This window comes from Nesoenas mayeri (genome assembly GCF_963082525.1).
Source record: "Nesoenas mayeri genome assembly, chromosome: 17".
Classification (NCBI taxonomy): Eukaryota; Metazoa; Chordata; class Aves; order Columbiformes; family Columbidae; genus Nesoenas; species Nesoenas mayeri.
This window is the reverse complement of record NC_137565.1, coordinates 8538249-8554607: the sequence shown is the minus strand read 5'-3', so window position 1 is coordinate 8554607 and position 16359 is coordinate 8538249. Positions and strand designations below refer to the sequence as shown.

Below are 16359 nucleotides of genomic sequence, written 5' to 3'. Positions count from 1 at the left end.
TTCTGAGGAGCTGTGTTCCAGATTCTTATCAGAGGGACAAGTTTTTCAGAACTTCAAGTAAAAACCAGGAAAAGCTAAAAAAAACCAAACAAACAAAACAAAACAAAGAAACAAACAAAAAATCCACCAAAAGCAGACACCAAAATGATGCTGACAAAGTGTGCTATGCACATGGTTCCCAACGTGTTCTTCAGAGAGCATATACTAAACTGGGTGATCACTGAAGTTCTATTAGTACCAAGTTCTGCTACAGCAAAACAGGAAAACAGTTGCAGATTTTACCTTGCCCCCTGCGGGACTCCTCACAGCAAAACAGAAGAGGGTAGAAGGTTTGGCATTTCCCTCTATTTTAAATTCTGCAAAAGCTGCTGCATGGCCCTCTATAGGTTGGGAGACTTTTCTATCAACTGAGTACAGCTGCATTGCACCAACCACACGATTTTGCTAGGAAAAAAGAAGAAAGGTTAGCTTTTACAGATAAGATTTCAAATGTTTACAGCAAGACCTTTGGGACAGTAAACTAAGAAGCAGCAAATGCCTCTCATGCCCTCCTCCAATGCTTTAACTGCATTAAAAGTTGGGTTATTCCTACCAAAAAGAAATTTTTGATTTTTTAATCTATAGGAACCAAAGTTAAGAAACAATAGCAGCTATTAAGTGAAGGGGGGGCATGGCTCTCTAGATTGTTTTCATAGCAGCACAGGTAACTTACCTGTGCTGAAATTCCTATCAGCAGCAGCCATTTCTGGTGTTCATCTGTTCTGTAATTGATGATTTGGCAGCCTGCAAGACTAGCATGCCTGTCAAACATCTTCTGGGGTTGTGATTCTCCCTCCATGCTCCAGTGGTAGACTGCTGTCTCTGTCACCAAGGCAACTGTATTCACAGATATCCATTTCCAGAAGATCACTTCCTCTGCCATCGTGTGGGCTTTCATTTTACTTTTCATCTCAATGTTAAAGATCTGAAGTGTTTTCCCAGCTAGTGTGACAAAACCCAAGAAACATCATGGACAGGTTACCACACTGGCCATCTGTATTCTCCATATTTACAAGCACCCTGTTTAACCCACTGTTCCAGTGATACTACAGACAGGATTAGTGCCCTGTCACATCTGATGCTCCTTTGATACTTGACTCATAGCAAACAGAATCCCCTCCCCTTCCCCAACAGCTCTATCATCCCTGAAACAAAAAAGTCTGCTTCTTATGGACACTTACATGGACATTCCAACAACTGACAAGCATAGACATTTTAATCAACTATAAGTTGTATTCAAAAGACAGTCTAAGCTACAGAGCTTGTGTAAACACTGGTTTAGGTAGCAGCACTGGTATATCAAGTGATAGGTGTCTGCTAGATGTCATTTAGTATAACTAATAGAAAGAATGGCTCCAGTTTGTCAGTTTAGTCGCTGTTGTAGATGACCTGGAGTCCAACAGCGCAAGACTTGGAACAGCTCAAGATAGCCAAAGACCACAGCTTCCATTCTATTTTTCTGTTGAATAAACCGTGCACTTAACTAGGAGATGGATGGGCTCTGTACAACTGTGATACAAGTGTCTGCTGAAGAGGTCAGTCAAAAGTTAAGGGATTTGGAGCTTTACTTCCAGTTAAGGTTGCTGCTTCATCATTTAGGAAACTATATTGCAGGTTTAGCTTGACTTTAGTATTCCTTTTAACTACCAGAAGCAGCTAGTAAGGATAGACTTAAAACTGATGTTAACTGAACAAAGCTATAAAGCATAAGGAACTCTCTTCCTTTCAGGAAATCAGAGTGATGTTTTACTTCTCTGCAGATGAGACAACTCAGCTCTAAGAATATTGTTTTCTGTTCACAAGACACCCACTCAGACTGCTGGAGTATTGGCTTGTAATGCCGTTATTTCAGGAGTGTTTTCCCTGCTAGTAACACTTCTGTCAAACTGGTAGAAAACTTCTCCTGGAAAGTTTTGACAGACAAAGGCTGCTGGCCACTGAGGAATCATTTTCATACTAACCCTGAGTTAACACACATCTCAGACTGCTCTATAATGTTTTAGCATAATTTATACAGTAAATTGATCATATGAGTTTAACACAGTGCCACGAGAGAACACAAGACTTCAGACTATGCATGTTGAGTGCGACAGGATTCAAAGCAGTACAATTTGTTCAGTACGGCAACAAATTCAAGCTTCAGAACTCTAAACTGTAATTAAACTACCAAAAATTCCATTATTTGGATTAAGAAAGCAGAACCTGCTATAAAGTCATGATGAGGGCAAGTGTAAGTTTGAGTCTTATGTGTACTTGAACACTTTTTTGGGCCAAGATCTGAGACAAAAAAAAAAAAAACAGAGTCTTACTTAAGTTTTTCTGATTAAGCTACCAGACTGTTCAATCTACTTAGGACTAATCTCTACAGGTGTAGTCAAGTAAGCTGATTCATTTTTTGAACACTGGCATGAGAATTTACATTTCAGTTCACCAGAGCATGAAGTTTCTCCTTTCCACAAGGAATGGAAGCACCTTGAGTGCTGCATTCTCCACTTACACCAACTGGGGAGTACTCTCAATACAGAGCAAAGCAAAAGAATCACAAACACAAGGACAAAGCATAAACCTTGGTACATCAGGAAAATGCCACATGCAATCCAGAAATGAAATTGTGCATACTGTATTTCAGCTTAAATCCAGAACCATTTCATTTCTTCTTTAAGAGTGGGTTTGTATGTTTATTGCTCAATAATCCTTAGATTATGAGCAATTCCCACTCATGTCACACTGAGTCACAATATGCAAGAGTTTGACTACTGATGCCTCAGTCAATCAGCAGGGAAAGTCTGGATCGACAGACTGATTTAAACCACGTCTCAGTGCAGTTCACTGTACTTCTGCTGGTTATCAGGGGTAACAACATATTGGTTGGGTAGCTCTATTCATCCTCTTTTCTACCCAACACTTCGGTCACTGGATTACTGATAGAAGAAGAGATCATTAAGTGTGCAAGAGCCAACAACATAACTCTGCATGTCAGTATGACATCACTCACTCAACATTATCTGCTCAGAGGACAAACTTATTCACTCTGCAGGGACAGAATGATACTTCTTTTGAGTAAGTCTTACCACTGGCAAGAATAAAGCTATATTCTTCAAAGCTGATGATAATCCATTTAGTTAGTAGGTTAGTTTTAAAACTGGATGATATAGATTCCTTTTAAGGGCTAGATGAAGCTTTGCTACTGTAGAGAAGGCACTTTCCTTGCCAATATGGTTTGTTTAAAGGGGTCCAAGACTACGGATAACTTCAGATTTGTTAAGAGGTTGCTATTTTTTCATTGTTACCTTTACCCACACCCCAGGTAAGGCAGTCCTTGGCCAGATGTATAAGCATCTTCGCTGAATCATAGATTCAGCTGAAATCAAACATTAACACATTCCTTTTCCCATAATGTCAGTATAAGCCTGAGATCAAAGACAAGAAACTACAGGTTTTGTGCCAGTTTCAAGGACAGTTATTTCTTGGACCCCTAAGTAATTTCACTATAATTTTCCACAATAAAAAACACATTTAGGCAAAAATGAATAGCACACAGGACATGCTAGCAGAGGTCTCTCATAAAAATATTGTAACTTGGTTTTGTCTATTGACTGTACTTCCATCACACACACACAAACATAAGAACATACTCTTCTCCTTCATTCTGTACAGTCAATAGTCAAAGCAGCCAGATGGTTAGCAACAAGCCAATGGAGAACATTTGCACTACAATACCAGTTGAGGATTTAGAATCTCCCACCTGGCTATAAAGTGAACTGTCAAACAGCTACCTTGAAGTTCAGTACTTTTTATGAGATTAGACCATTCTGTACTACTGAACATGAAACATCATGACAAAGTTCACTCACCATCTGTTTAGAAAAGATGCAGGAAGAAAAGTATATAGTTATTGAGATTAAATACCAGAAGTGGGTCATTTAATAAAAGAGCCAGAGATATACTATAATTATTTCTTTGAGCTCTGAGCGCTACTTAAAGGCAGTATCAACACCACAGGTACCGATAAGCAGAGGTCTTCTATCTGCAAGATCTCATGCTTGCCAAACTTAACATGCTTGTACATTCAGACTTTCCCAGTTACTGGCAATCCTTACAACATTTTGTTGGTATCTAGTAAGCTCAAAGCTACAAGAAAGGGCGAGGACAGAACAGTGAGTAAGAGTGGCCTTACAGCCCTATTCATCTAAATACATGTCCATTCTGTTTACAACACCTGTTTAAAGGGATAGTATACCATATGTTGACCTGGTCCTTAGTGAGAATAGGAGGCTGCAGTGACAAGCCCAAGGATCTCACACCTATCTGGAGGCAAATCAAATATTACTGAAAAATCCACTGCCAAAAATACAGCATGCAAGTTCAGGCAAGAATTCTTATCCTCATATACATTCTTCTTAGAGAGTTTACATAAACTTTAAGAACATAAGCAGTAATACAGCTAAAAATACTTCATACTACAATAATAAAGGGTTACTCACCTTTTAGAGCAATTACTTTAGAGGCTGGATTCATGATGGCACTTTCAGCAGAAATTGGACGTCTGATGGGTGTTGTTGGATCACTCATGTCAATTATCACTACTTGTGCCTGCTCTCCCACTTTCTCCCTGATGCAGATGAACTTGTCAGATTCCATTGTTAGGGTACTGAATCCAATGTTTGCTGGGTTAATGCCCAAATTTTGGAGCTAGAAAGACAGAAGAAAAGTGCTTTATTATACTTCCCATGCTGAAGGTCTAACTCAAGCATCTGTCTAAACTCTCCTCTAGAAGGAAATGCAAGACTGGCATATTTCTCTGTCAATAATATTTATTAAGGAACTACAACTAATCTTCTGACTCTTGGTCCATAGCTAAAGAACTATACAATTCTAAGTATTCAAGTCCTAAAGCCATTCCAGAGTTGTGTTATTGACGCAAACTAAAAGGAGTTTTAACATAGCATTTATTGTTTAACCTGGTTCTAGCAATGTGATAGGCTGTATACTATCAGTAGCATCCCTATTCCAGATTTATCAAGGCTGGTAAATTTGATATCAAAAACTTATTAAGTGGCAGAACCACAACACACAGTATCAGTGGGTTTTGTGGAAAGAACCAATTACCATTATGCATCCCACTCCTAGCAGCATTATGGAATGAAGTCTACATAGCAGGTATCAAATGGCCCTCTTTTTTTTCCCCAATAGGACTTGTTCATCTTACTTCTTAGAACCTAACTCTTACCAGTGAAAGCTAAGAAAGGTGTTTTAAAATAGTCATTGATTCTCTCCTTGCCCAAGATGTCACACCATTTGGCTCAACCAAGGCAGGCATTTCAATGCAGACCCCCTCCAGCCTTACGCCCAACTCTCAAAACATAACTTATGCTCAATCATATGGCAGTAGGCACAAAGCAGTTAATGTAACAAAGTCATTTTGTGTCACTGAATAGACTGCCCTAGAAGATGGCTATTTCTCATTTTCATCCTCTCATGTTAACTTTGTTTCCATTCACTTCCCGTGTCAGGTGAACAGGAGGAGGCGGCGGTGAATCACTGTTTCAGTTGGTCTGCAGTAAATCAGCTCTCCCTACCAGCGCACCCCAGCTTGGTATGTATGCAAGCTGCATTTTATATAACAGTAACTGTGACAAGCCTGAGCACCTGCTTTATGCCCCAGAGCAATGCTTTTCAAGCAGAGGAACTGTATCAGCTTCACTGAAGCATCTTAAGGCATTAACCTATACTACTTTTCAGTGCACTGCAAGTGAAAAATGACTGCCCTCGAGGAGGCAGGACAGAAACTACCACCAGCATCACAGAGTCATTAGACCTCTTTAATACATACCACCAGGACCTTCATACAATAGACTAAACCCCTTGGGCATCAATCCCATTATAGTGTCACAAACACTGTTTGAGTGTGTTTTGATCTGCCTCATCATGGCTTGTTACAGTTTCTGTAAAGCTACCCACTACATCATAAATTGGGTATGTAATGGAGATACCTACAAGTGCGGTGTGCCAGGACTGTGCCCAAAAACACCTCAGGAATTGTTTGTTTTCTGCCCAGCTTACTAATGAAGAGCTATTCAGCTCAGTAGCTGCTAATCTTGACATACTCAAGTTTCTGTAATGCAATACAAGCCAAATGTACGCATGTGTAAAAAGACATTCACTCCCTTCCACAAGTGTGTCTCAGCAAAACTGAGGCCCATAACATCTCACTTCATAGGAAAAGTCTTCAATATACACTAGTAAACTTGAGTAGGTGCTATTAATTCCAAAAGAGAATGACAGTTTTAGGCACAAGAATATCAGAAGCTGCTTGCAGCTAGAGTTTTGAAAACAAGTCCACTAGGCATACAGCTATTACAGGCTTCTGTGTCAGTACAGAAAGAAGTTTCCATATCAAGACAAACCATGCACTTTTCATACATAATGCAGAAAGTTTCAATACCCAATAAACATGAAAGTTGTAGCTCCATCAACTTCTGTGCACTTGAACAACAAAGGAATAAACAATGGGCTCTTAATTCCACTGTTCTTGGTCACTTGCTCTATACAGGACAATGTCCTCTTATTGTGACAAATTACATTTTCACATAGTAGACACATGAGCACTTTAATGCTGAGCATGATCTGTGTCCACCTACCAAGAGACTGATTGTCACAAGTCTGGACAAGTGATTTAACTGCAGCATAATCAAGTTCCTAACTTGATTTAATTAATCCAAACTCAGATGTATTTCCAGAGTACTGAAGTAGAAACACAGCCTCTTCAAGGTCTCTTGTCAACTACTGTGCTTCAGCTTGACGTGCTCTCCAAGACACAGCCCCCCATCTGCTCATTCTGCATGGTGAGAATCTTGAGGTATCAGCCTACTTGAAGCTCAGCTTTAAACTCAAGGTTATTCATGTCAAAATCTGGCCCATGTTGCAGAATAACAATTTGGGTATCTTCACTAGGATAAGGAAGATTTTGCATCAAGTTCTGGTATTAAGATTTCCTATTTTAACTGTTACAAAATCTAGCCAAGCTTTCAGAAAAGGTAATGTTAAATTATGCAGGAGAATCACTGCCATCCTGATTGTTAAGGAAGTCAGTCATATCTTTTAAAGGCAAAATGTCAGCAGTACCTAAAGGATGGTCACGCAAATGCTGCAAGCCCCAGGGAATGATGACAACACATTTTAGCAGTCTGAAAACACTGAAGACTGTTCCTGTCATCAGGGGAGTGAGAAAGTATCCTCATAAGATCATATGTGCTCCTATAACATGGAAGCAGTGTGTAAGAGGCATATTCTTTATGTCTATACAGAAGAACACGAGCAGAATCCCTGTACCACCAAAAATAGGGACACTAGCCAGCATTGCTTCTATCCTTGGTGGGACAAACCTGCTGAGACAATCTGGACTATGTTGTTCTAAAGCACATTCACCTCAAGCACAGAATAAAGAAAATTTTATTACAGGACACAGCAAGCATTTAACTATGTATCTTAAAAGGCTCCAAGTAAAGGTGCTATAGATCATTACCGAAGTTTTTATATACAAACCAGAGGTTTTGCAGTTTATTTTCATAAAGGTCTCAACATCAAGCCTCTCAATTTTTACTAAATGTTCGTTTTATATTATGCTTCTAAGGCAAGCACTACTCTCAAACTAAGGTTGTCTTCTAAAAGAAGGATTCTTAAAAAGTCTTTCCAGAGAAACACACTATGGGGATAGGCTCTTTGCATGATTTTACCTCACACTTCTGAGTAAGCCAGTTAAACCCTACCAAACACCCCCATGTAGGTTACTGTAAGTCTTGCTGTAAAGGAAAGGATAACATTCTGTCCTACAAGCAGCAGCTTAATCCCTCTCCTACTCTTTCATGCCCAAATGCCCATTATCTACATGTACAGTATAGAACTATCTTCACTTTCAGGCTGAATGAAACAGATAACAGATTTTTGCTTTGTAGATATCTAGTATTACTGCAGGCTGGATTAGATATCAAATTTAAGCATCTTACAGTTATTAAGAACTTTGTGACACGGTAAAGATTAACCCAAGATGTATTATTTGATTCTCAACCTCAATGAAGATACACGAGTCCTACACTTAGGATGAAATATAACTATTAATCTGACATTTAGGCTTTCCCCACTACCAACATGTTACCGTCTCCTAAGAAATGGAGTTATGTTTTTACACAGGAGTTCTACTAAATATTGGGCTTTCTAATGCATTTCCCCTTCTGTGGAACACAGTGACCCAGCACAGACCAACTCAGACACTGGTACTACCAGTCAGTTAAAATAAGTCCATTTCTCTAATGGGAAATACTTAACCCTGACTTACTGTGTGTTCAGTTCTGACACTCTAACACTTGGAATCTACTATCAGTTAAATGTTGAAGTCAGAAGAACTCTCTGAATGGCTCAGTACATATGCCATTTCAGCTCTATGACATACAGCTCTAGTGGAAATGATTTTTAGAGGTGATCAGTTGTTGTTTTTTAAGCCTATTAGAAAAGAGTAAGGCTTAGACAGACGCTGTGGGCATCCAAATACTAAAAACTGCCTGCTAAAAGCTCTGTAAGCATATAATTTTAAGCATAATCCAAACTAAGAACGCAATAATACAGTTTCTCAGAAGTCTTTTAAGCATGTGGCTATATAAAGTTATAATCATGCTCAATAAGGAGCTGTATATCCTGCACAGTTGGATATCCCCTCTCAACTGCCCACCCTCACCTCATCTCCTGCTATAGTTCCCATCCTGGCAGGTGAGGGCCATAAAGGCAATATTCAAGAGCTGAAACACACAAGAGCACCGGCTCACAGGTTTGGGTTGCAATTAGGCTGTCATCTTAAATGACAGTTACTCTCTACACAAAAAACTGTTCTTGTATGTCTTTGCTGAGGATTAATCACTTATTGAATGAGTATCCCTACCACATGTAGGGCACTCCTCAGTACAGGGAGCAGATATGGTCTCTTCAACACTAAGTAGCTGAATCAATAATATTTAGCCCTACCTTTTGAATACAAGTCCAAAAAGTTATTTACAGCTTGCAAATATCCTGAGTGCTTTTAAGTGCACACATCTAGCCAAAGCAAACTCATGAAAGCCATTACACTTCATCTCCATCATGCCTATTGCACAAGAGATAGTAATTCTTAACAAGACATCTCAGACTATCAAATAGAAAGTGTTTTTGTCCAGAAAATAACAGAAGTAAATCTACATCCTTTATGTTTAAAACTAAGATACCTTACCTTCTCAGTGCTGTACCAAGACGCATAAAACTTATGCACCAAGAACAGGTCATACACAAGTTTTTTTCACATTAGTTTACTGTGCTCAAGAGCCTGCATTAGTTATTGAAAGAAAGCAGAACCCTGTCTACAGACCCATGTATCTATCCATCTAAGAAATGAAGCCCCCAACCTAGGAAGCTGAGACTTTTTGTAAGCAAGAGCTTTCTCTGCAGGCAAGAAGAGTTATTTGCTAGTGAAAACTGAAAAAAGTTCGAAAAAGGACAAAGACGAGCTTTTAAGAGCAAACCAATGACTAAAGGAAAAGTTTAATTTTAGATCAAGAACACTTCGTACACTGAATTCCAGTAGTATTGCTCCCAGTCTATGTACCAGTATATTTAGTCTTTTACAACATTTCCATTGTAAACTACAATCCCTTTGGAAGAGTTCATACTGGTAAATAATTTATAATTCACTGCTCCAACAGAAGCACTGGAGTTAAGAACCTGATTAAATCACAGTAGCTTAAGTAGCATGTAGTAGTACTTCACTATAGCAGAGCTGGCACAGTTGGTACTGCTGCAGCTGCTCCGACACCAGACATAAAAACCAAGTCCTTATCTTATTCCCCTCCCTTGCTATGGGGCTTAACTCCGATATTCTCTGTGAGAAGAATGAGCAAGATGCAAGTTCTTTATGAATATGTGAATACTCACAGCTACACAATTCACATCTAAAAACAACTGTTCAATTGCATTAGATGTAGCTAAACAAACAGTAAAACTTCATTGCATTCTCAGCTTGACTACTACCACATCAAGACCTGGATCTCTTTCTCTTACTGCATCTATTCTCCATCTGTCAGCTCATATTAAGACTTGAATGTACAAGCTGTAAGAGTTTCAAAAGTAATGTGCACTGTGACTGGCAGTCACTCCTCTTGCACAGGCTCGGAGCTACAGTTCGGTCAGGAGGATCAACACACAGCAAAACAAACTTCATGAAGAATGTAAACAGTCTGCTGATCCCTAGTACTCCTCTGATTTTACATGGACCAAGATTGCTGTTTCACTTCACACCATCATTTATCTACTTCCAGCTAGAGAGAGTGGGAGAGAAGAGTTCAGTATTTAGCACTGCAACTTATGTTTAATTCTCTGAAGAGCACTTTCTGCATGCTTCACTTCTTGTTTTAGTAAAGCACATGCAACTATCTTGGGAAGACTCTGAACTTAAGTGAAATAATGTTTCATCAGCAACAGGCTGATTGTGGAGTTGGGTAATTATAGTGCTAACAGCTACTCTAACTACCTAAAGCCACATTAATTAAAATGGCTACAGGTATAAACGGTACACAGATTGACTTAAGGTGCAGAAAGATGTAACATAAGACCACTGAAACTTACCACAATTGCACGGTATTTTAACTTTTTTTGATTTAACATCATAAAGCAGCATACTAGATCTGTTACACTAAAGCTAAATATTGGTAACAGTGAAGCACTACAAAAAGGAGTGAAGGCCCTACCAGTCAACAATAAGCACCACGTATCATTTATTCATGACTCGAGATGTTTACAACACATAATGTTAAGTTAGAGCTGATTAAACTGTATTGCAGATATCCAGCCAGAGCAAACACTACCAGTTCCCACATTCCTTCTGATTTCCCTCCCCATTTCTCCTGCCATGTAGAAACAACTGCAGAGGCAGCACTGAGGAGCCTGACTGCATTCCTACTCCCAGCTACTACTAATCTCAACTTCTCTTTAGCAGAACACTGTTTTGGAGCTACTGCGCTCAGGCTGGAGGGAGAGCAGGAGAGAGTGAGTCCTGCAGAAGAGTTTAGTCCTACAGGTTAATGGTGGGTCCCACGTTTTCCCCTTTCCACTATGCAGCCCCCATGCTAGGGAAAAGTCCCCCAAGCACAGGTTTAGTTCTTTCAATAAGATCAAAAGCAGGTGGTAGCAAAAAATAGAATATGACTTCAGTACAAATCCCCTGAGAAGTGGGTAGCCCCCCCACCCAAACCAGAAGTACCACAAGGCTAATATTGCCAGCGTTACAAGACATACTAGTCATCACAGAAACAGTCATTTAACATGCAAAGCAGCACATTACACCTACGACATATTGTGATGTTCTCTCATCATTATTGTATAGACCAAACGCAATTGGCAGGACTGGTTATGTTTGTCAGTTTTGAATTATAAGAACTATAAGCATCTTTCTAAGCAGCATGACATCAAAACACCTTGGTCTCAAGTTCCTGACTCAGCTGCACTGCAGCTCTTAGGAATTCACTTGAGGTTACACTGGTCACTGCTACACTGGTAGGGGGATGGGGGGATGACAGTATAATTCTTTCTTACTATGTTAAACTCTCTTAACCCATGACAGCTCCAAAGAGACAGGTGTGTCTGCTCCCTTGGGCACAGAGACTCAGTATTTCTGGAGTTTGTCAGCCCTATTACTGTTTTTCAGGCTAGGGCTCTTTCTGGAGTGACCAAGACAGCCCTTTCAGTCAAGCAGAAAAACACTTCCCAAAAGGAGCTGGAAGGAGCAATAACCATTTCCCAAGCTGAAATGCTTGAAGTGACACAAAGTCCACCCTGATGGACGATACTGAGTCTATATTTTGAAATGGATGCCTGATTTGACAGAAAGGGGCAGGATAGACCCGGGGATGACTTGCCAAGTCCACTTCCTGTCCTCTCATTCATTTAGCAAATTCCTTTAATTCCTGCTGCAAACTGCATGTTCAGAGACTGCTGCTCTCTCACTCCATTTACAACCCTCTCTCACCACCAGTTCACAAGGAAACAGATAAACCGGTTTGTCTGTGCTGCATCCATTAGTCATGGATCTTTTCCAACGTTGGCATTATGGTTTTCACAGGCTATTAAGAGCAGAACTATGTCATTTTTAGGAAGATATATATTTTTTAATACTGTTATGTTTGGAAGGAGGGACAGAGGCTATGCAGCTTCCAAGTCCAATTGGTTTCTTGCACCTCATCTCACCAATTTCCTCCCAGTTCGCAGCTGCATAGAAAGAGGTTCCCAGAAACCTCCGCAACCGGAGGCTGATGGTCGTTGAGGTAAAGCAGACAAGCCTGGATCCCTCTGCAAGATGAAGGCGCCCACCTCACCGAGGCGGGGGAGCCCCTGCGGTCCCCGGGACCAGCAGCCCGGCCGGCGCCTCCCCCTCCCCGGAGCGGGAGGTCCCTGAGGCGGCGAGTGACTCTGCACAAATCGCGGCCGCCCCGCACGCCGCGGAGAGGCGGCCGGGGATGGATGGATGGATGGATGGACGGACGGACAGCGGCGGCAGCCCCGGGAGCCCGCACCGGGTCGGGCTCAGCCCCGCGCGCCCCCGCGGCGCCCAGCGGGACAGCGGCCGCGCACCGGAGCGGAGGGAAGGCGGGAAGAGGGAGCGGGTCTCCCCGCCACAGCGGCCGCAGGAGGCGCCTCCACGGCCTGGCGCCCCCTCCTCTCAGCGCGCCCCCCGCCCCGCTAGGCCGCGGCCCCCCCGCTCTGCGGGACAGGGCGAGGCAGAGCAGGGGGAGCCCCGTCCCTGCGCGCCCCCTCAGCCCCCCGCTCACCTGAAAATGCTCCTGGAAGCGAATGGGCAGTATCTGGGCCATGGCTGGGGGCGAGCTCCCCGGGGCAGGGGCGCTGGGCAGGGGCCGGCGGTGGCAGCAGGGCAGGCGCCGCTGCACCCCACACGGCGGCGGGGAGGGGGTGGCGGCGCAGGCGCAGTGCCCTCGCTGGAGAGCGCCCCGGCGGGCTCGCCTCCCTTTTTCTGCCTCAGCTCGGGGCCGCTCACTCCGGCGGCGGGATCACTCCGCACCTCACCAGCCTGCCAGGGTCTCCTCAAATAGTCCCTCCCCGCGGCGCTTCTTCCCCCCGCCCCGTCGTCCCTGCCCGTCGCTCGCCCTCACTCAACGCCGCCTCCCTCTGCCCGCCGCCCTCCAATCCCGCTGGGTGGCAGGGCTGGGGAGGGGGCTCCGCGGGGAAGAGGGGCTCCCCCCGCGCCGGTTGCGGTCAGTGGAGAGGGGCGGGAGGGGGTTGTCAGAGCCCGGGTATCCTTCCGCTGCTGCCACACGCACTCACGTGACCCGACCCCCTCCCCGGCTCCCCCCGGCGGCGGGTGGGCGCTGCGGCCCCGGGGGCGCGGTCCCGCCGCCCGCCTCACACGGGCCCCCGGAGCTCCCGCCCTTCCCCGCGGCGGGGGTGGAGGTGCCGGGGGTGATGCTCCCCTCAGAGGAGAAAGGCGGGGTCTCCCAGGCGCTGCCCCGCCGTGCCCCTCAGGGCGCAGGTGGTGGGAGCGGCCGGGCCGGCACCTGCCGCCGGGGCTGGTTCGGCACAGGGCGGCTCTCGGGTGGACACCGGCTCATCCCGGCCGCAGAGGCCTTTGACAGCCATGGCCTCACTTGGGGCACCAGGGCAGCTCGGCAGCGCCTGGGAGCCCCGTGGGCTCGGCTGGTGCTCTGGCCAGACTCGGTGCCCACGGCCCTGAGCCGCCCATAGCCCCGCAGCGCCCTGAGCCGCCCATAGCCCCACAGCGCCCTGAGCCACCCATAGCCCCGCAGCGCCCTGAGCCACCCATAGCCCCGCAGCGCCCTGAGCCACCCATAGCCCCGCAGCGCCCTGAGCCGCCCATAGCCCCGCAGCGCCCTGAGCCACCCATAGCCCCGCAGCGCCCTGAGCCACCCATAGCCCCGCAGCGCCCTGAGCCGCCCATAGCCCCGCAGCGCCCTGAGCCGCCCATAGCCCCGCAGCGCCCTGAGCCGCCCATAGCCCCGCAGTGCTCTGAGCCACCCATAGCCCCGCAGCGCCCTGAGCCACCCATAGCCCCACAGCGCCCTGAGCCACCCATAGCCCCACAGCACCCTGAGCCACCCATAGCCCCACAGCGCCCTGAGCCGCCCATAGCCCCGCAGCGCCCTGAGCCGCCCATAGCCCCACAGCGCCCTGAGCCACCCATAGCCCCACAGCGCCCTGAGCCGCCCATAGCCCCACAGCGCCCTGCCCCAGGTAGCCGTGAGCTTCATGGCTGGTTATCGGTTGTGTTTGAGAAGCCACCCTGCTGTTCTGCCCTGCTGGATTTCTAAATGGAAATAGGGTTCCTTCCCTGGAGTGTTGACATGGTAAATTGGGAAGTTGTCGAATAACCAAGAAGTGGAGGGTCCAACTTTGTCAACACCGTTTTTTTTCTTTACTCCCGCTCCCAGTCAGCCCATTAGTATCAAATGGGGGAGGTGAAGGTAACATTGCTGCTATTATGTTTCTCCTAAATTACAGTAATCCTTGGAGATGGAAACGGATTGCTGCAGTGTTGCTACTCCAGCGGTTCTATGGGGAGCATCGCAGTGTTCGCATTTTCCCAGATCCCAGCTGTGGGAAACACAAGATTAAAGGAGAATCTCTGCTTCAACTTTTTATAAATGAGTTTCTCATGCTGTGGGTTGCAAAGAAAAGCTGAACAAGGGACCCCTGAAGACTCAAAACCAGAAGGCAGATTAAAACAATTCAAAATATATTACACTTTAAAACCTCATTATTTTTACTTAACCTCATTCGTTTTTAACACATGGAGCTGAGAATTACCAGAACTGGGTTAGGTTTCCAAAGGAATCGAAGGTACGGCTCTGCTGAGACACCTGGGCTCCTCCTGGCACCCACAGTCACAGGCTGCACCCCTCTGGCATATGGGGGAGATCTGAAGGTCTCCAGCAGGACTGAGGGAACCCTCAGCAGCCCCTTGAACGGGTGGCAGGAGGTGCTGGGGCTGAGGTGCCGCTCAAGCCCCATCCCTCAGGAAATCGCAGCTCTGGCTGGAGGGCTCACCGCTGGGCTCAGCTGCCCAGGGCCGTTCTCACCACAGCAAGTGAGAATGGAGCTGAGGTGGAGAGAACTTTACGTGGTCTCAGAAGCGGTTTGAGTGGCATCTGCTCTGTAGGTTTGTTAGTAGCAGTTTATTTATGGATGACTGAAGGTAATATAAACCAGGAAAGATCTTGACATTGCTCCTGTCAACTTCTGTGGAAGACAGCAAACTGATGGAGTAGAGGCCACAACACAAATTTTGTTACTATCTGCTTTCTAGAAGAACTTCAGCATCTCAGCATTTTTACAGCATGTGTGAAAAAAGCATTGGCCTCATGAGCAAGAGCTTCCATCCCCAAATCTGGCCAGCTGGGAACACACAGCGGGACCTGAACACCCAAGATTGTGTTGAGTTTCTAACTGGACCACTGCACAAATCAGCAGGTCACAGTTTTTTGGGGTCAGCATTACAGAGGGCTACATGGGCTTCAGATACATGGTATAGACATGCATGAAATACATCTTCTGCACACATTGATTCCTTCCAAACACAAACATGTCTTTCTAAAAGCCTAGAAAACAGGAAATTTTTCCAGGAATCTTAGAATCATAGAATGTACCGAGTTGGAAGTGATCCACAAAGATCAAGTCCAGCTCATGTCCCTGCATAGAATAACTCCATGGCTATAAACTCCACAACTTTACCCATCAGTCTCTAAATGAGGGTAAGTCAACAGTGCTGCAGAGACAAGACCATCCGTGGGACATGAGGGCATGATCTGCTACCAGCCCATTTTGGTGTAATTAATTTGTTCAGTGTTGGCCTCTGTCAACTGGCCTCCTTCACAATCATTTCATGGATGCTCATTATTCATATCCAGACCTCCAACTGCTAGCTTCTGCTTTCTAATTTATAGTAACTAGCTCTGTTTAAAAAAAAAACCCAAGCCACAGACTTTCATCACTTCACAAATTAAATAGAACCTCTTAAGCATTGTACGTAGTTACAGGATATATAATTTTGTATCGTTGATATTTTAAAGAAAACTGTGACAAAGGAAAGAAACAACAGGTTTGTTTCAGACGTGTTTTTATTAGCAAGAACTACAAATGCACAAGAATCACTGTGTATGTGTGTAATTACTCTTAGTAGTCTGGCACTAAACTGCTGACATGTACTAGAGAGACCACTGGCTGAGGAAATCAAGGCTCTTTTAAAGTATAATTAAAATTAAAGGTCTGTTATATTTC

At 44.6% G+C, this 16359-nt stretch overlaps 1 protein-coding gene across 1 annotated transcript in view; it reads right to left on the bottom strand.

The window, feature by feature from the left end:
• The window catches only part of CLTCL1 (clathrin heavy chain like 1), a gene marked incomplete at both ends in the record, with an annotated part of 33948 nt that extends 21025 nt beyond the window's left edge, over positions 1–12923 (bottom strand). The window contains 4 exons of the mRNA XM_080355252.1: positions 283–444; positions 713–981; positions 4524–4731; positions 12882–12923. Of these exons, the coding sequence (XP_080211378.1) occupies positions 283–444; positions 713–981; positions 4524–4731; positions 12882–12923 (681 nt within the window). The remainder of the gene's footprint in view (positions 1–282; positions 445–712; positions 982–4523; positions 4732–12881) is intronic.
• Positions 12924–16359: the final 3436 nt, after the last annotated feature.